Source organism: Montipora capricornis, chromosome 3 (assembly GCF_036669925.1).
Source record: "Montipora capricornis isolate CH-2021 chromosome 3, ASM3666992v2, whole genome shotgun sequence".
NCBI classification, from domain to species: Eukaryota; Metazoa; Cnidaria; class Anthozoa; order Scleractinia; family Acroporidae; genus Montipora; species Montipora capricornis.
The window spans coordinates 17951602-17971601 of NC_090885.1; the positions used below are offsets into that span (position 1 = coordinate 17951602).

Consider the following 20000-nt stretch of genomic DNA (forward strand, 5'->3'; position numbering starts at 1 on the left):
ATGGAGACTTCCTCGAGAGCTCGCGCATTGGTTCCACAAATATGTTCGACCGAAAATGCATTTGGTGGTGATAACAATGTGACGATCCCAGGGTAGGGTGGCGGAGGCTCTTCCGTTTCCCCTTCACTACTCTCCCTAGGTTGAAAATGTGAGTGCTGAGACACGCTGTTTTCGGACGAGTCTCCTAGGGCTTCCTGTCTGTGATGGTTGAAATGCAGACTGTTCTGTGACAAATTGAACGTGCTAGAAGCTGAGCTACGTCTTGTATCAGAGATATGAAGCGTTATAGAGCTCCGTCTGGAGGGTGGATAGAGATGGGGAGAGCGGATCACTGCAAAGAAGAGACATACCTGTCATTAATTATATCATTGGGTGATCAAGTGCTTAGGTGTCAGATATCGAATCCGGTAGCCCCAAACCTCTCTCTCAGGAAAGGAAAGTGTACCCTCGGCGAACATTTTTTCAAAGCAATCGCAACATCGTTGGAAAACAGGTTTGACCGTAATTGTCGAGTCCTGCATTTATGTCCGTTTGCACATTCTGTTTCGTGTTGTTTGACAAGGTTCAAGTGAAACTGCTCAAATTTTTCTGACAAGAACTTTCAAAATATCTTTTGTTCCCTGTTTACAACGTCGGGTCCATTTGTCCCTACAATTTTGACGCCACACACTCGATTGTGGCCAAAGGTCCTATGGGTTGCTTGCTTCCACAATTCAAGTCCTCGCATTTTTGGGAGTTTTTGTCGGGATCTGTTGACCTCGACCAACAATTAGATGGTCTTAGATATCAGCCCAGTATTCTTAAGCGAAAGATTATCTTGTTTTTCCCGTTCACGAAAAGCCAAAGATAGACGCTAATATATATTTAGTTCCGGCAATTCTTAACCTTAAAACTGTCTCTGACTTTTGAAATGTGAAGTGTCTTACATATGCCGTGATGATAGACCGCAAGCAGTCTCTTTTTGCCTGATGCTGTTAAGGCTTTAATCCCCTCATACCACTTCCTAGGCTCAACAATCTCAGAGAACTCAAAGTTGTTCTTACAGTAGTTTTCCGTAGCTAACGTGATCTCTCCAACTACTTCCGGTAGAAGTTACGTGTGGAGGCGTTACCATGAATTATTCCATTCGCGCTGGCGTTTTGCAATTAAAGACCTAACAACTAATTAGTCATCCGTACCTTGTCATGGCATTCAGACGACAATGTAAAATTAGGACGAATACACTAGGGCGCCGTAAACTACGGTGTGGAAGGAATCTATCCAAGATTAAATTGACTAGACTGACTAGTTCCTTTATTGGCCTAAGACTACTTAGGGTCAAATTAAACTGCGCAATGATCGGATCTGCTCAGAGGCAGTGGTTTTAAACTTCTTGATTAAGTTAATGTGTGATCTAATTTACACACCTGCGTCATAAGAGGGCGGTGCCTCTACATCCAATGGAACACCTGTCCTGTCCCGGGACGTTTCACCTACATTCTCTTGTCTCTGGGGGCGATTTCCCGTATTACGTCTGTTGTTGGATCGGAGCTGTAGGATGACTAGTGCACATGCCACCAGGCAGATGCAGCAAAAACCAATCACAATCACGCCAACTTCAACCGTCTCAGTGGTACTTGCGGGCGGATCTACAAATACAGACTACAAATAAATACAGCAAACATAAAGTATTAGATCTTTGCGCTTTGAAGGATAGGATAATCGATGGTTTTCAAATCACGTGATGAGACGGCCATGTTGGTTCACAAAATAGAAGAAAATTAAGGCTCATGTTTTGCATTATAATAGAGTCAAATTCCCAAAAGACTTTTTTCTCTATTGTTCTGTGCACCAACATGGCTGCTGTGACGTCAGATGAAAACCATCTATAAACAATAGGCACCGGATAAAGGCATGCCGGAGTGGGCTAGTAACATGCCAGGAAGCGGAATATTTGAAATAATCACAACAAGACAGAGAAGCTGTGGAACAGTTCAGTGATAAAAAAGTGATGCTTTGTTTGTGGCAACAAACAAAGCATCAGTTGCTCTTGCCCTTGTTTGTACTTTTGGTTAGCATTTGGTTTTGGCGGTAAAACTGGGAAACGTTTCATAGAGTACTGGCCCGGGTTGTTCGAAGCATGGTTAGCGCTAACCAGTGTTAAATACCATGGAAACCTGTAGGTTTTGATACCTCTTAACCAACAGTTAGCGCTAACCACGCTTCGAGCAACTGGCCCCTGATGATTAAAAGCTAAAATGCGCACATCCCCGCGGGCAATGTATAAAAAAAATCGGCAATGGATCGGGTCTGTTTACCCGACCTTCGACCACTGACAAGGGAATATACTGACGATAGAAGATCGGCGGCGAGGCATCGGGTCCATTCACGTTAAGGACCATAAGCAAAGACGACGAAGGCGATAACCGGAACGTTGTCTAAAATTATTGACGCACAATCCGTCCACACGAATTATGCGTCTCTCATGTTATCCGTCCAGTGTAAAGACTGAACGAACTATATAAGACGCATAATTCGTTATCAACGAACTTGGGCAAACATTTTTTCTGCGTTTGTTAAATTCGTCTAGTATGAGACGGACACAAGACAAATTATGCGTATAGGCCCAGTTGTTCAAACGATGGAAAGCGCGCGCTATCCGCCGGATAAATCACTATCCAGTGGACAAGTAATAGCGAAACCAGTTGCGCTATCCAATGGATATAGTGATTTATCAGGTGGATAGCGTTATCCACCTTTTGAACAACTGGGGCCTGGACGCTCTATCCACTTTAGAACGTATTCGAACACGCATTAAACTGGATAGTTCGTCCAGACGAATTATGCGTCTTGTGCCCATTTTTATACTAGACGAACTTAACAGAGGCAGAAAAGATGTTTGCCCAATTTCGTCCCAGACGAATTTATGCGTCTCTAGTAAAAACGGCCAACCTGAAATTATTTCCCGTTATCGATTGTGATAATTTTGCGATTACCACAAGTCTCTCGGCCAGAAAAGTGGCTGTCCACACTTCAGGAATAAAATTGTTGAGGGTGGTGTGGATATTTCCAGATAAAAAAATTCCCAAGAATTCAACGTCAGGTGCTTGTGTCCTCCTTGGTCATTTCACGTCGTTGCCCTCCGCCCTCAAGGGCCACGGGTCAATAGCCCATTCGGCTTCGCCTCATGGGCTATTGACCCGTAGCCCTCGCGGGCTACCCGTCTAATTGTTAAATAGCGTATTCGTAGCCGCCGCCGTTTTCGTCTTTGCTTAAGCTCCCTATTGTTACATGTGCGAGGAACGTCTGGAACACGGAGTTAACTTACATACAAGGCAGCATAAAATGTGAGCGTACCACAGGTCCCCCATTTAAAAATGATAAAGTACCTACGGTAACTTACCAAGACTATCGGTAGGGTTTGCGATCATTGTAATATTAATCTGTTCGTTTTCCATTTTTTCCCTTGTCTTGAGCAGCTGAAGATGCCTTTGATGGTCTTGATTTAAAATTAACACCCGCGAATGAAATGGCAAAGGCGAGGCTGAAATAAAACCAACGCATTGAACTGAACAGTTAAGCAACTGGCGTTAGACTAATTGAACTACGAAATTATAACCATGCAGGTTATTTCGATCCAGGAAATAGCTCATTTTCGTATTGAGCTTCGGCGTTTACCGTTGCAACTGCAGGGTAAACGGAAGGCTGCTGCTTGAGAGAAGAACACATAAAATCTTGAGTTTTCACTGTACAGTAGTTTGTTTCTCTCTTAGACTAATACTTGCTCAATCACTGTTAACAACAGGCAAGAAACGAGCTGAAATGCAAAGAGATTTTGAGTTTGGGCAACCGACCGAGCAAATATTTTCAGCTCGACGTTTTCCGTTTGCCGCAACCTAGCCTGCGTAGCTGACGGTTTTGTCTGAACGAACGAACAATTGGCGAAGCGGCGAAGACGCGAGGGGTTGCTTCGCCGATTGTTTGTTCGCATGGACAAAACCGCCAGCAACTCGAACCTTAAATCACTGTTATGAAATTAAAAACATTTAAATACGAATGACTGATGAAATGAAAAATGATTCTTCCCAGACAATTAATAAGAAATGTATTTCAGGCATACATTTGTTTGTGAGGATCACCAACTTTGAGTTTCGATGTTGCTCTCAATTTCAAAACGGATTCTAATAAACCTTATGAAATTCGGCACGAACACCAACCTTGCATAAGAAATCGACGAATGGATGAGGCTTTTTTCACATAAAAAGCAAAGCGAAACCAAAAATAACTTTGCGTGACATCGTCGAAGTGGTTTATTTGCCTGCGATATTTGCACAATTTTTACTAGTGGATTATACGTTCGTCACGCGACTAGCGCCATCTCGAATGCTGATGAAACAAATGGAGGTCAAACTGATCACGACATCGTCAATTATTTATCAATAATAAATTATCATGACATAATATTTTGAAAATTCCCGTTTGCATGAAAATGAATCTTTCTGAAAAAAATATTGGACTATGCACTAAAAAGTATAAATTAACTTTGACTCGAAAACTGGAGTGAACGACTTCTTGACAAAAGCGGAAAGCATTTTCGTTTTTGTGCTTTGAAATTGTAAAATCGTGTTCATTCGCTTAACTTGTATGGTTTGAAATCTTTAATCTATGCGCTAAAAAGTATAAATTAACTTTGACTCGAAAACTGGAGTGAACGACTTCTTGACAAAAGCGGAAAGCATTTTCGTTTTTGTGCTTTGAAATTGTAAAATCGTGTTCATTCGCTTAACTTGTATGGTTTGAAATCTTTACTTAAAATCTAATTGACATGTATATCATTATTAATAGCTGAAATTGTGGCTTTGGCCCTTTTACGATTCCCTTATTTGTCAATATTGTAACGTGTCATAAAAACAGCTGCGTTAGTTATACTAATTTTCATAAATAAAAGAAATTAACTCTGTAAGCGAAATTTCTTACTAATTTTGGTCTGGAATTTTTCGTAAACTCGTTAAATCAGAATATCAAAACATATGACTGCAACAAACTAGTGATATATAAAATGTACAGCAGTTCGTGATTTGACCGAACGAAGACGACCATTAACCAATATCGACCAAAGCAATTAAGACAATTCGTCATATTTGAGTTCATATTTGAAAAAATCCTTTCTGCTTCTGGTACTGTTTTCGTAATCAAATAAACGTCAAAGCTTGAATATGAGCGTAACAAATTTCTGGAGATTAGAATGACCTCTCCTATCTGTCCTTATTTTTCTTTTTCATTATTTTCCTGCATACCATTGGTGAAGCCTCATTATTTACACTATAGTCCTTCCATCTTTATTACAACTTTATTACAAATTCAGAAGTTAATGTTTCTTTTGTGAATATGAAGAACGACGGGCAATGTCCATTGCGGAATTGTTGATTTTTTCCGGCCTTGCTCGTTGAGCGAAAAATTTCAATGAGACGAACTATACAGCAAAGTTGTCAACGAGCGTAAAATGACTTCGCTATAAAAATGAGTTTTAGAGAATGAATTCTCCATAACTCGCGACAGACTGTGGCAAAAATTCATTGCAAATCGAACATGATGTCGTTAAACAACACACAGGAGCGAGAACACTTAAATATTCCGTTGGTGTGTTAAATAAAAGGAGTTCAGTACGACGGACTGATAATCTCGGTTACGTTATGCTGAATTTAGAACCTTCACAGGCTGACTTTCATGGAATGAAATCACTCGACTGAAAACACAGCAAAGCAAACAAAGCGATTTTTCTATCGCTTACCTCTAACACTACTTGAAAGTTAGGTACCTTGAAAGAGCATAGGGAACTTCGTGGTAGCTCTCTGATTTTCGCACGTCTATTTTACTACGTGCAACAAAACAAATATTTAAAATAAATATTTAAAGAGACATTCACATATGACATTTGAATAGTAACACAAAATGGACCTGTCATTGTATGGGGGCCTCGGTTTGAAATCGAGGTTAAATGAGGGGGTACAATGCAACTTTGTTGATGCTTTTCAACATTAAAGGCATCGTGTTACAAACAAATTCGTTCCAAGATTTCGAAGAACTTGTTAAAATTAGTCATCTCGAGCGCCTAAAATTTTAAGCCTTCTCCATGCTTTAGAAAATCAGCGAAATATAGGTGGTTTTACGTTATCGTTGCAATTTTTGTGGACGGAAACAATAGGTCGCTCATTACCTCCTTTTGTTCGTCCATCAGCAATTTTACATTACATCATTGTTATGTGTCTCTAAAGACTGGTTGCAAACCACCTATAGAAAGATACGAATAAGTTTGTATACTAATTGATAACCTATACACGTACTATAACTAACTAAAGCACCTCAATACTGAATGGCTCATGCAGGTAGGGTTCTGCCACTGAGAGACTCCCTATATTCTGTAACTGAATCGTGGTAGTATCTATATAGGGGCTTACTCGAACGTTTGGCCCCTTTAACCACTACGACCACTACGCACTTCCTCCTTACTAAGTAAAATCATCTATCATTTTGTCATATTTTTTTGTTTGTGAATGAGTGTCAATTCTTAACCGTTCTTACGAAAACAGTTATAGAATACCTTGCGCCAATATACAACGTAAAACAGATGGAATAACAGCAATATATTTGAAATTGGCCGAGTACCAAAAAACACCCAGCTAAGACGACACCAAAACACTAAAAAACAGTCCCCACAAGTGTTTTGACAAGAAACAAACGTATCTTTAATGGTATATTGTGCGAGCGCGTTTATTATATTATACACTCAACAGAATACAGCATTCCTGAATGCCATGTTCAATCACGAATGCATAACTAAGTTGTAGAATACAATAAGGAAGTTGCTATGGAAACACAGCTTTGCAGAAATTTTGTTGTGTATGTAATGAACAAAAAAATTGAATGGACAAATTCGTGCATTACGAGATTTATTGTCATTCGTGATGTTTTGAGTTTTCAAACTGCATCCATTTACGGCTCGTGCAGTTTTGAGAACTTTCAAAACATCACTTGCGCCCATAAAACACGAAATGCACTCCCGTTCATCAGTACCATTTCCTAAACTGATGCTCGGATTCAAGAGCAGTTTGAGGTTGCTGGTAGGGAGTTTAAAAATGCCGACAGCTACAGGAGGGAGAACACACTAACACAACTATGCTGAATGAGATGAACAACGAAATGGATGTGCGGCATGTCTTTTTGCCAATTTCTTTGCTTTACTACTACTACTACTACTACTACTACTACTACTACTACTACTACTACTACTACTACTACTGCTGCTGCTGCAACTACTGCTACTGCTACTGCTACTGCTACTGCTGCTACTACTGCTACTACTACTACGTACTACTACTACTACTGCTGCTGCTGCTACTGCTACTGCTACTGCTACTGCTGCTACTGCTACTGTTACGACTACTACGACTACGACTACGACTACTCCTACTACTACTACTACTACTACTACTACTACTACTACTACTACTACTACTACTACTACTACTACTACTACACTACTACTACTACTACTACTACTACTACTACTACTACCACTACTACTACTACTACTACTGCTGCTGCTGCTGCTACTACTACTACTACTACTGCTGCTACTGCTGCTGCTACTACTACTACTACTGCTGCTACTGCTGCTGCTGCTACTACTACTACTACTGCTGCTACTGCTGCTGCTACTCCTGCAACTACTGCTACTGCTGCTACTACTACTGCTACTACTACGACTACGACTACCACCACTACTACTACTACTACTACTACTACTACTACTACTACTACTACTACTACTACTGCTGCTGCTGCTGCTGCTGCTACTGCTACTACTGCTGCTGCTACTGCTGCAACTACTGCTACTGCTGCTACTACTACTGCTACTACTACGACTACGACTACGACTACCACCACCACCACTACTACTACTACTACTACTACTACTACTACTGCTGCTGCTGCTGCTGCTGCTACTGCTACTACTGCTACTGCTGCTACTACTACTACTACTACTACTACTACTACTACTACTACTACTGCTGCTGCAACTACTACTACTACTACTACTACTACTACTACTACTACTACTACTACTACTACTACTACTACTACTACTACTACTACTACTACTACTACTACTACTACCACCACTACTACTACTGCTGCTGCTGCTGCTGCTGCTACTGCTACTACTGCTACTGCTGCTACTACTACTACTAGTACTACTACTACTACTACTACTACTACTCCTCCTGCTGCTGCTGCTACTACTACTACTACTACTACAACAACAACAACTACTACTACTACTACTACTACTGCTACTACTACTACTGCTACCACTACCACTACTACTATTACTACTACTACTACTACTACTACTACTACTACTACTACTACTGCTGCTGCTGCTGCTGCTGCTACTACTACTAGTGCTGCTGCTACTGCTGCAACTACTGCTACTGCTGCTACTACTACTGCTACTACTACTACGTCTACTACTACTACTACTACTACCACTACTACTACTACTACTGCTGCTGCTGCTGCTGCTACTGCTGCTGCTGGCTGCTGCTGCTGCTGCAACTACCGCTACTGCTACTGCTACTACTAGTGCTGCTACTGCTACTGCTGCTGCAACTACTGCTACTACTACTACCACTACCACTACTACTACTACTACTACTACTACTACTACTACTACTACTACTACTACTACTACTACTACTACTACTACTACTGCTGCTACTACTACTACTACTACTACTACTACTACTACTACTACTACTACTACTACAACTACTACTACTAGTACTACTACTACTACTACTACTACTACTACTACTACTACTACTACTACTGCTGCTGCTGCTGTTGCTGCTGCTACTACCGCCGCCACCACTATCACCAAATATTTTCCCGTCCGGCTCTCCCACTCAGTCAATAAGTACATAGTCCTGGCCGCCGCCTTTGTGTCTTCATCTTAGTAAGATTAAATTTGCAAAGACAATGGCAACTGGGGGTGTGGAAAAGGAAGAAGGAGATGAAAAACAGAGTACCAAAACAGAGAGCCCCAAGACAAAATAACATGTATAGAATTGGTTTCAACATTGCTGTTCAACAAAATCACTGTTCAACAAAATCGAACGGGTGATAAAGCAAATGTTGAAGTCGTTTGTCCAGGCTTTTTTAGTGTATGAAATAAGTTTCTTCCATTTTTTGGAAAAAATCGCAAATCTCACCATGGCGCTTGCCGTAAACGCCACGCTAAATCTCTCTGTTACTGTCAAGGTTAAACAGAAAAGGAACTTTCCAAAATCCAAAATCAATACGCCAAAAGGAAGAAACAGGAGGGATCGAAAAGGGAAAGCAAATAGATGGGAAAATATTACACAGTAACATATTATATACTTCCTTATTCTCGATCTTATCACCTTCAGTTAGTTTCAGTCAAATCATTTGACTAAGAGCTTTAAATTCAACAGAGCAGACAAAATAGCAAAAAAAGGGCGTTTTATTCACTAGCTGAAGTTTGGGTAAAATGTTGTCAACAGTTGTGCGCCTCTGCTCACGTAACGACCATCCACATGAACAGTTTGCGTTGCCTGTAAACCTTAAAATTGCCTTGAAAATCTCTTACTTTAATATGATATGTGTGTGTTCTACAAATTCAAAGACATTCTAAACTACGTACGTGTGATAAAACGAGCTTCGTATTGCCGGCGAGAAAACCTAAACCGCATATCGTTACAGGTTATTTCTAGTTGTTGCACAATCAGTTGAGTGATTACAGAAAATGAGCAAAAGGCCTTTTTTCGAAATATCAATATTCAGCTTGATAGTGAGGCAGAGAGGACAAAAACAATTGAATCAAGTTGCAATGAATGTGAAAGATATTAGCATATCATCCACTTTCCTTTGCACAACGAGTGCCGGCTGCATGTTCACGTTACGTTATCGCCGCCATGTTGGTGAACGAAAACAAAAGATCTCTCATTAGCTCCTTTTGTTCTTCCACCAGCAATTGTACATTGCATCATTGTTATCTATACGTGTCTCTTGAGACTGGTTGCAAACCGTCTATTAACATCGATAGCACCCTGCTAGCAGAGCCTTTCTTTTGCTTGCTCGATTTTGGCGTTCTCGAGAAAGGCTCTGCATGAATCGAGTAAGATCTTTATTGAATATGCGCTGCATGTTGCCAGGATACAGTCTCGAACCCAAGCCTAATATGCCAGATCTCGCCGCCATCTTGGTTTTTCATGGTACAGCGGGCTCAGTTATAACCATCGGTTTTGTCACTAAACGGACGCTCGCACTGGAAAAACCGGTTTGACGAGAGAAAACAAGATTGACTAGTCCTGAAGCTCTGGCTGCGGCGGCTTCAAAGAGTTGATGCGAGCCTACTTTTCTCCTCCTCAATAAAAAAAAAAGACAAAAGGAGGCTCTGCTCGCAGGGTGCATCGATAGGTACATTAAGTATGAGTTTTTGTTTTTGTTTTTAATGCTGGTGGGATGATTTCACATACCTTTGACACAACAAAAAGAGTTAGCAAAAGCACCAAAGTTATTTTATCACAGACTCCTGTCCTTTCGTGGAAAGTTGTGGTGCGTATCCATCATTGTAGTGTTTCCAGTTCTGAACTTCAGCGGCCAGACGAAGAGCTGAAGATACCTCCAGGCTGCTCGCTAAAGTGCTTTTGATTTGTTATTTAATAACACTTACTTTAATCTGAACTTATTAAACATGAAAAACGTCTCTAAAAATTGATGGCGTTCAGTTACTCTCGCTTGATTACCTTCAGCTTGATTTCTTTCGCGACTAATGCAAGCGTGATCATTAAGTCAGGTGGGATCTTGGTATCTTGCGAAGTCTGGAAACTGTATTTCTTTAATATGCGAACCAGTACCAGCTTCATTTCCATCTGCGCAAACCTCATTCCAATACAGTTATGAGGACCGTGGCCAAATGGCATGTAAACATAGGGGTCACGTGACTGTTTGGCTTCAGGAGTAAACCTCTCTGGGTCAAACTTATCGGGTTGGGGCCAAAACTTGGGGTCCATGTGGAGGCTGTAGATTGGGATCGTTACAGTGAGGCCCTTTGGAACTTTCAAGCCTTTCAACAGACAATTCTCGGTGCATGTGCGCTGAGAAGCGAAACCTAAGAACCAAGAAATATGGTTGGTATTTTGTCAACATGTTTACAGGTAACAAGACGCTCTGCAAGCGTTCACTAGCGATACCTTTGTGCTGCAGTTAGAAGAGTATGGAAAGTGGAAATTGTGTTCGGCAATGTAATATCTTGTAACATTGTCCGCGCGGTTTGTTCAACTTAATTGGCAGTTCATCGTAAATTAATTGACTTCTCTTGGCAGCTTGTAGAAAGATCCTATGCACACTTACGCTCGAAATCATGACTTTGCAAGAACACTGATAAACAAACAAATAAAAATGCCCTCTATTACTCTCTTCCACCGCGGTTATAAAAACTATGGCTCTTTCAAGCAACGTTCCCCTGGTGGTTTTCTAACGACTTTTCAACCCGTGTTCAACTTTAAAACACAACAATAACCACACCCCATGGAACCTCCATCTTTCACCTAGGATGACTGGATTCATCATCAATATCATCATATGTTTATTTACCCTCGGATTTTAGAGTAGCTTGGTGTAGCTAATCATCTCCGAGTATTTACCCTCCCAACCATGATACACCACAGAAGACAGACCACAACACCGGGAACTACATGCCCTCGGTGCCCTACAATCGTCCGAGTGTTCCTACCCATCCCTGAAAGTCAGTCGTTGAAATCCTTCCTAACCTGGTGGGTAGATTCTCAGGGTCTCTGATATCACCATGTCCAAATATGGCAACCCATTCACTGTCTCGTAAGAAGGCATTTTGCTCTCATCATCCCACACACTGTCAATCTCCTTCTGCAGTTTTTCCTGAACATCAGGATTAGTAGCAAGGAAATAGGCCACAAATCCAAGTGTATTACTACTGGTTTCGTAGCCGGCAAGCAGGACTATGACACTTTGCGCCAGTACTTCAGCATCAGACAATCTCTTTGCCTTTGGGAGGGTTTCATCCTGAGCTGCCATCAGCATAAGATCCAAGAGATCCTACCAAAATTAATGACAATCAATTCATAGATTGATTTGCCCATCACTGCGCTTTTCTCGCTTTCTGGTTGGCTTCCTACAGCAGTCAATAAAATGTCATTGGTCAAAAAGTTGACAGTTTGACATTTGCACCGATTTTCGCATAAATTACAAGTTTATCTGTCTGTACTAATTAAAAATTAGGCAAGGAGCGCGCAACAATTTAGACAGTTATTGAAAAAAGTGTATTTGTCATACCTAGACTGGCTGCTGTCTGATTCATAATTACCACTTTGTGCAATGCTTTATGTTGGTGGGGCAGAGGTAGGTGGGTTTACTTAAAATGGTCGTTTGTTGTATGTTTGCGCCAGGTAATTAGTTTTGAATTGAAGTGTAAACAGAATTTTATAAGAACTAGACGCTCCGTGACCGTAAACTGGCTTGGGTGCCTGTGGTACGTGTTACACAAAAACAGAAGGCTCTGAGTTGAGTGGTATTGAAGTGTATCGTTCCAGTAATTGTTTTAAGTGGGGGGGGGGGGGGGGGGTGGAGGGGGATGATGTAGACCATTTGAGGGGTTAGCCAGACGTCACGCCAGCAATGGCCGTTTGGCTCACACGTTAAATTATTTTGTAATGGCGTGTCCCGTTTTGAGGTCTTTTACCTTTTTAAGCTTTGGTAATAAATTCAATTCAAAGATAACAAAACAAGCTCTTGAGTGAAACTCACTCGTTTCTTCTTTAAGGGGCTATTTAACTCAAAATGATATAATTCCATGATTTGGGGTGCAGGGATGGCGCAGTGATGAGAGCACTCGCCTCCCACCAATGTCGCTCGAGTTCGATTCCCAGACTCAGCGTCATACTTGGGTTGAGTTTGTTGGTTCTCTACTCTGCACCGAGAGGTTTTTCTCCGGGTACTCCGGTTTTCCTCCCTCATCAAAATCGACTCTCAGTCAACAACAACAATAAAACTATGATTACCTTTCTTGATGCATTGCTTCCTGCAGACTTCTTAGCAGTAATGATTTGCTTTGAAATGTCGACCAGTTCTTCAAAGTCAAGTGACAAAATTCTGGGAAAAGCCCTCGCTATTTTGTCCCCAAATGGTAACAGAGTAAGAATAATGATAATAGCTCTTTGAGAAATGGTGCCGTTGATAGCTCGTTTGGCTGCAGTTATGGCTGGTTCATCGGGATTGTGCTGTGAATCTGCTTGGATTCCAAATGCACATCGTAAAATGACATCCATTGTAAGTCCCTGGAAGTAGCTACATGAACCAAAAAAGAAAAGTCAATCAACAACAACTTACGCCTCCATTTTACTTTTAATTTGTCAAATAAAAAACACTTGATCATGAAGAAGTGATTGGTTATGCAAGTTAAACCTCCCCACGAAGAAAAAAAACAACTGTCTTCCAACACACTCCAGTACATATTTTTGTCATTTGGCCCCAGTTGTTCAAACGATGAATAGCGCTATCCGTTGGATAAATCCCTATCCAGTGGATAAGTAATAGCGAAACCAATTGCGCTATCCAATGGATAGTGATTTATCCGATGGACAGCGTTGGCCACCTTTTGAACAACCGGGGCCCAAAATTAAACAGTTATTAAGCCTGTCCATGAATGTGTTTTCATTCGCAAGGTCGTCGTTCTAAAGCGAAAATCCTAAAGAAACATTCTCTGTAAGTTTGGACAAATTATAAAGCTATCCTGTTGTCAGGTTTGCACCTTGAGTGTGCACTGTGGGGCCCTGGAAATCCTTTAACCTTTACTAGACCTTGCACAGCTTCATTTTACAACCCTTGCAGAATTAACATCAAGAATGCCTGAGTATCCTACATCAATCCCTGACAAGTTTTTTCCAGAAAATATCCTACTCCACAGTCACTGTTTACCATACTGATTTTTAAATGCCGTATCCCAGTAGACTTTGTCAAGAATAAATTCTTCACGGAACTGGACCCTATTCCAAGTAAAATTAACTCCCTGTTAACGCCTAAGTGGCATATGGAGGTTGGGTGTATAATCTCCTCTCAGACTAATATTTATGTTCTATGGCTGGCATATGTCCCTTGAGAATAAGTCGTACCACCCCACCAAAGATTACAGTTTCACCACTGAGATGGAGGTTTCCTCAACAACCTTGCTGTTCCTGGAAATGCTGGTTTTTGTGTGACCTCAAACTTGATCTCACTTCCAACTTTCTCTAAGTATCAAAGAGTCCATTACCTAAAGGTACGTTTAAACGGTTTCAACATTTGCTTCAACATGCATCCAACACTTCGTTGAACCAAAGTTCGGTGCGTTTGAACAGGACGTCCAACATTGTTGAAACCAAGAAAAATTCTTGAAAGCTTGTTGAAAGTGTGTTGAATCAAGTTTAAATCGGTGTAAACATCGATTCAATTTTTTCTTTGTTCTCGAAAATGTTGAATGGCGTTGAAGCCCTTTGAACACTATGTTCAAAATTGCAGAACACACGCATGCTCACATTAGGCCGCAAAAGTCAATATGGCGTAGTTTACCTGGCGAGAGAGACTGGTTTCTAGTTCTTAGTTCCTCGCAATCAAATTTCGCGAAAGTGTTGGTTTTTTCGTTGGCGCAATGTTGCAACCGTTTGAACGGCCTCCGCACAACTTTGTTTTTGCGTCCAACGTTTGCCCAACATCCGTTCAACTTTTGTTGAACGAATGTTGGTCAAATGTTGAAACCGTTTAAACGGGTCTTAAGAGTAAGATTTACCCAAATTGACCTAATCCCTATCAGCGTCAGACAAGTGTCTATTTATAAACCAAGTTTTGCGGGAAAATAAACAGTAGACTAAATCGGCTAACTCAAGGTTGTACCGGCAATTCAAACCCTTTGGTAAAAAAACCATTGTTCCAGATATTTTCATACCATTTAAATGTGAATGCTACATTGAAATGCAAATACCAGACACAAAGAATCTTGACCCTATATAGGGATTCTATTACTTTTTAGAGCCCCTGGGAGGGGTTCTGTTGTTTTTAGTACTGGCGTGGTTCCAGAGGCTTTCTCTTGGGATCCTGTTTTGCGCTCATCATATGGCCACCTGATTGCATGATTTACAAAGTCCTGTTGTTTATTTTAAATTATTAGTTTCGATGTCTGGTGATTAACGCCTTTTTCGGAATAGAGCTAACTATTTCTTATCTCACGTATTGTCCACTTAATGAATTCCAACCGCACATATTACGTGACATATTATTGTGACTTTTAGCGTGTACTGAAGAAGCCCGAAGGGCGAAACGTTTACACGAGATTAAATATACTAGACCTGTGAGAAGTTCACCAGCGACTCATTTTTTCATTCTCCCTATATATATATATATATATATATATATATATATATGCAAAAAAATACTATTTCCAAAATAATATAAAATTATTACGACTTACTACTATTACAAATGTCAATATGAAATATCATAGTCTTCAGTATTAGGATCTCAGTGTGAAAAAGCATGACTAATAATAAAACTGTTTTTGAATCGATCCGTTTTGCAAAAAGCTCTTTTAAAAAGTATCTTGCAATTGTTTCTTAAAGGAGCAGTTTCACGCCATTTTAGTCAAACTTCAAAACACTAAAAGACGTCATTGCATCAGCAAACCAAAACGATGATGCTGCAGTTTTGTTACCAATAACCATTGAGGTGCACTGAACCCATTCTTTAATTGTTGTTTGTGGCCAAGGATGGAGAGGATGGAAATCGATTGAAAGTTAAAAAAACTGGTCAGTTTTTTCATGTTTTTGGACGATGTCTTCAGAAAGTCGCCAAAACGTTAATGCCATAAATACATTTCGTATCTTCTCAGTGGGTTGTCAGGAATACTGAACGTGTGACCTAAAGCACTAATTTAGATTTTTACCCCGCTTTGACCCAAAAACAGCAACTTTAGCATGACAGTGCCCCTTTACATGCCTATTATGTGTTGGCCTACTAGTAGATGAAAGCATGCAATTCGGCCAGTTTATGCTTATTATCTTTAAAGTGGTACTATGATCAAAAAAGAATTTCCTTTTTTTCTTCTGATTTTGAAAGCGTGTTCGCTTAACACCTAACTGGCAAAATTTTGAGCTTTGAGTTTTATCCAAAGGCTGTTTATTTTGAGTGTAAGTCTTGGATTTCATGGTCCGCCATTACTCACGTTCAAAACTGGCCGATTGGACCTCAGAGGGTTGGATCTAGAGAAAATGACGTCATTTACTCACTAGCTTAAAATTTCAGCGTGTAAACGCAATTTATTATATATGCAAAACACGGGTTGAAAAGTCTGAAAGCCCGAAACTCCCGTGCTGCATATTAATTAGGCCACGTACACACGCATTGCATTCTTAAACTAGTGAGTGTTTGACGTCATTTTCTCCTCGACCCAGCTCTCTCAAGATTTTAAAGTTAGTAATGGCGGACCAATAAATAAGAAAATTCCAGCTAAAATAAACAGGTGTCTTTTTAAAATCAGAACTTAAAACTTGGGTGAGTTAGTGTTTAGTTAACATAGTTTTGAAATCCAAAGGAAAAACAAAATTTTTTTTTGGTCGTAGTACCACTTTAATAATACTATTTAAAAGTTCTGAACAAAAGTTTTGGCGTCTGTCAAATAACAATGGAATGCCAGCTTTTTCCAAAGCATCACTATATTAATTTTGCAGTCCGGAAAAGACATTTCGCAATGAACGCCACTGAATGCGTTCAATTTCGTCTGATAAACAACCAGGTAAACTACGATGGAAAACTTGACAGGCATACTCTAAAACGGGTTTCATCGCACTGCAGTAAAATTTCACAAGATCGTCGGTACTGATTCTAGTTCTCCTCAACCGTCTCAGACTGAGATAACGGCGTTTGACTGCTTTAGTTGTGATCTTCTCCATATGATCGTTTCATTTTAAGCCATGACGTATCGTTAACCGAAGAACTTAAACAGACTCTGTGATTGAGTTTAACGTTTAACTTGATCGTAGGACGGAGACGATTTCTTATTAAAAGCACGTGACAAGTTCCTTACACTTTGTTGGATTCAGTTGGAGGCGGTTTTCCAGGGACCAGTTATTAATACATTCAACTGCCTCCTGTAAGTACCTTTCCTTAGATGGGGTGACTACTTCAGAAACCGTTGTGTGTTTTGTGTCATCAGCAAACTTCCACAGAAAAAAAAAAAGGATTCCCTAGGTAGTTTTAAGTCATTCATCATTACGAGGAACAGGCATGGGCCAATCCGTGTTCCTTGTGGCACACCAGCGGGAACATTTCAGCCAGCTGGCATGGCAATTCCCATTATATCTTCTACAATCTCCTTCCCGAAATGTCATCATCATCATCAAAATTGTTATTATTATATCTCGTTTCTCCTAAACTTTCAGTAGTTCAAAATTTACAAATATGCGGAATTTACAATTCAAAGCGATATTGTTGACTTATATGGACAGTGTCTCTCTCTCATGTGTGGAAAGTCAGTTGAATGAATAGACTGCTTTCACGATCTCGCAATTCTGTCGGTGACATTACCCATTTCTGGCATTGTCTAATTAGATTGTTTTTGTCCTTTATACCTATTTAATCCAAGTCAATTACAAGCTGTTTATTATAACCTGCTGGGAGATCAAATGCAATGTTCCCTTGAGTAACACTAAATCTAGGGTAAAGCTTTTTCAGCCAGCTCTTAGGTCTGTGTATTTGTGCTGCTTGTATAAGGATCTTTTATCTATACATCCTACGTTGCACACAGTTCCTTAAATCAGGATCCATTTTTCCTTCTTCTTGTCCACGACCATGATACCATGGTTTATTTGCGCCGTCTTGTGGTGCTATATTCAGGTAAATGGGGATATCCCAGAGGATTCTGGCTTTCTCGTTTTCCACAGAGTCTTTTGGTAGGGGCTGCTTGTACCACGGCATCGAATCTTGGTCTATGAAGAAACTGTACAATGATAGCATCTGATGATAAACCGGACGAAACATGCGATGGTGTTTTGCCTTGTACAGAGACTGAGCAATAGCAGAGCAGCTACATAACAAGTGCTGTACTGTTTCTTCTTTCTGGTTGACATAGTCGACATATCAGATCTCTTTCCCGTCTTTTAACTTTTTTCTACGATATACCTTTGTTGTTAGCAACTGTTATAGAATACTATACCATATACTGAAGACAACATCTGGGATGCCCCTCCATATCTTACTGATGTTATAACTTTCCTTATCCAAGTCTTCGTCTGGCCATTGGTTAACAATGTACTGTCTCACCCAGGGTTGTTGCTTTACCTCTTCCTCAAACTTCTTTTCTATTTCTTTCTCGAGTATAAATTTGATGTTTCTCGTTAATTGTTGTTGTTGTTTTCTTCGCGACGTCGTAATCTAAGTTTAGTTGATTTGCAAACATCTCCGCATCATTCACGATTGATCTTAAAGACTTTTGTTTCTTTATACTTCTGGAAAGTCGCGACCAGTTGAACGTGTGGGTCAGTGCTGGTTGTCAGGTAGAGTCCCGTTTTAATCTTTGTTGATTTGTACAAAATCTCTAACTGCTGCAGTCCTTTTCCTTCTTTGTGAAAAGGTAGGTCGATCATAGCATTAGACTCGTGCTTGTGTTTATACATTGGTTTTCGTTCATTAATTTAGGTGCCTTTCTGTCAAGTTCTTGTAGGTGTTGAATGTTCCAGTCTGTTGTCCACATGTGATAGAGAAGTCCTGGAATTGCAAACCGATTCGTAGCTATGACCTTTCGTGGAACTTATAGGGACGATGTCCATATCACAGATAGTCGTCTCAGGTATCCACGGCCAGCCAGTTTCTGCAGTTCTTGTTCGAGCTGGGTGGCATTCTCAAATTTCCCCAGAAATTTATAGTAGTCGTCTTCTCCAAGTACTGGTACTTGCTGCCCACTGCTTTAAGGGTGCTCGTCACTTTGTTCATGTTTTCCTCTCTTGATGTGGATAGCTGCGCATTTTTCAATTCCCCATTGTAGACCAATACTCATAATCATTTCTTCTAAAGTACTTCAAACAGCAGCTTTGGTTTTGTTCTTATGATAGGCTTTCAAGTCATCTACGAATAGGCTATTATTATTATTATTATTATTATTATTATTATTATTATTATTATTATTATTATTATTATTATTATTATTGGAACCACTCGAGCGTGCTATCTCAGATGTCCTCATACCGTCACTAACAGAACATAACCGCTCTGTGACTGAACGAAAACTGCTAGCACTTCCTGCCCGTATGGGAGGCCTGCGAATGACAAACCCATCTGAAAGTGCGGAGTCAGAGTATTCAGCATCCATCAGGATGAGCGCTCCACTTGTTGATAAGATAATGGCGCAATCCCATGGGACCCCAGATGATGCAGAGGTGCGAAGGCTGATGTATGCTGTTCGAAAAGAAAAAGATGTTGATCTGAAGGGGAAGCTAGAGGAGCTGAAGGTCTCTCTCCCAGTAAGGACACAAAGAGCCGTAGACCTGGCATGCGAAAAGGGCGCCTCTAGTTGGCTTACTTCAATTCCACTGAAAGACTTGAATTTTGACCTAAGCAAGCGGGAATTTCGTGATGCACTGAGGTTACGCTATGACTGGCCCATTCCCGATAGCCCATCTGTATGCGTATGCGGCTGCAGCTTTACCGTGGACCACGCCATGATATGCCAGCGAGGCGGCCTAATCATACAACGTCACAACGAGATACGTGACGTGGAGGCGGAGCTACTAGATATGGTTTGCTATGACGTAGCAATTGAGCCCACCTTACAACCCCTTTCCGGGGAGAAGCTCAACAGGGCACCAAAGATGCACCAGATGCCCGTCTCAATGTGCACTGCCGTGGATTCTGGGAAAGACAACGGGCCGCCTTTT

General features: G+C 40.7%; 2 protein-coding genes across 4 annotated transcripts in view; both read right to left on the bottom strand.

The window, feature by feature from the left end:
- LOC138042474 (uncharacterized) overlaps positions 1-10891 on the bottom strand; it is an 11332-nt gene extending 441 nt beyond the window's left edge. Inside the window, exons 1-4 of one of the 3 annotated variants that reach the window (XM_068888381.1) lie at positions 10812-10891; positions 3383-3523; positions 1407-1628; positions 1-331 (exon numbers count right to left, since the gene is read on the bottom strand). The exon at positions 1-331 is cut by the window's left edge and continues 441 nt beyond it. In XM_068888381.1, the coding sequence (XP_068744482.1) occupies positions 1-331; positions 1407-1628; positions 3383-3437 (608 nt within the window). In that variant the 5' untranslated portion in view covers positions 3438-3523; positions 10812-10891. Of the gene's footprint in view, positions 332-1406; positions 1629-3382; positions 3524-5770; positions 5925-10811 lie in introns of those variants that run through there. The other 2 variants (XM_068888380.1, XM_068888379.1) reach the window with 2 other exon arrangements.
- The window catches only part of LOC138042464 (cytochrome P450 3A2-like), a 23602-nt gene continuing 13110 nt past the window's right edge, over positions 9509-20000 (bottom strand). Inside the window, exons 3-5 of the mRNA XM_068888358.1 lie at positions 13104-13389; positions 11838-12141; positions 9509-11176 (exon numbers count right to left, since the gene is read on the bottom strand). Coding sequence (XP_068744459.1) covers positions 10794-11176; positions 11838-12141; positions 13104-13389 — 973 coding nt within the window. The 3' untranslated portion in view covers positions 9509-10793. The remainder of the gene's footprint in view (positions 11177-11837; positions 12142-13103; positions 13390-20000) is intronic.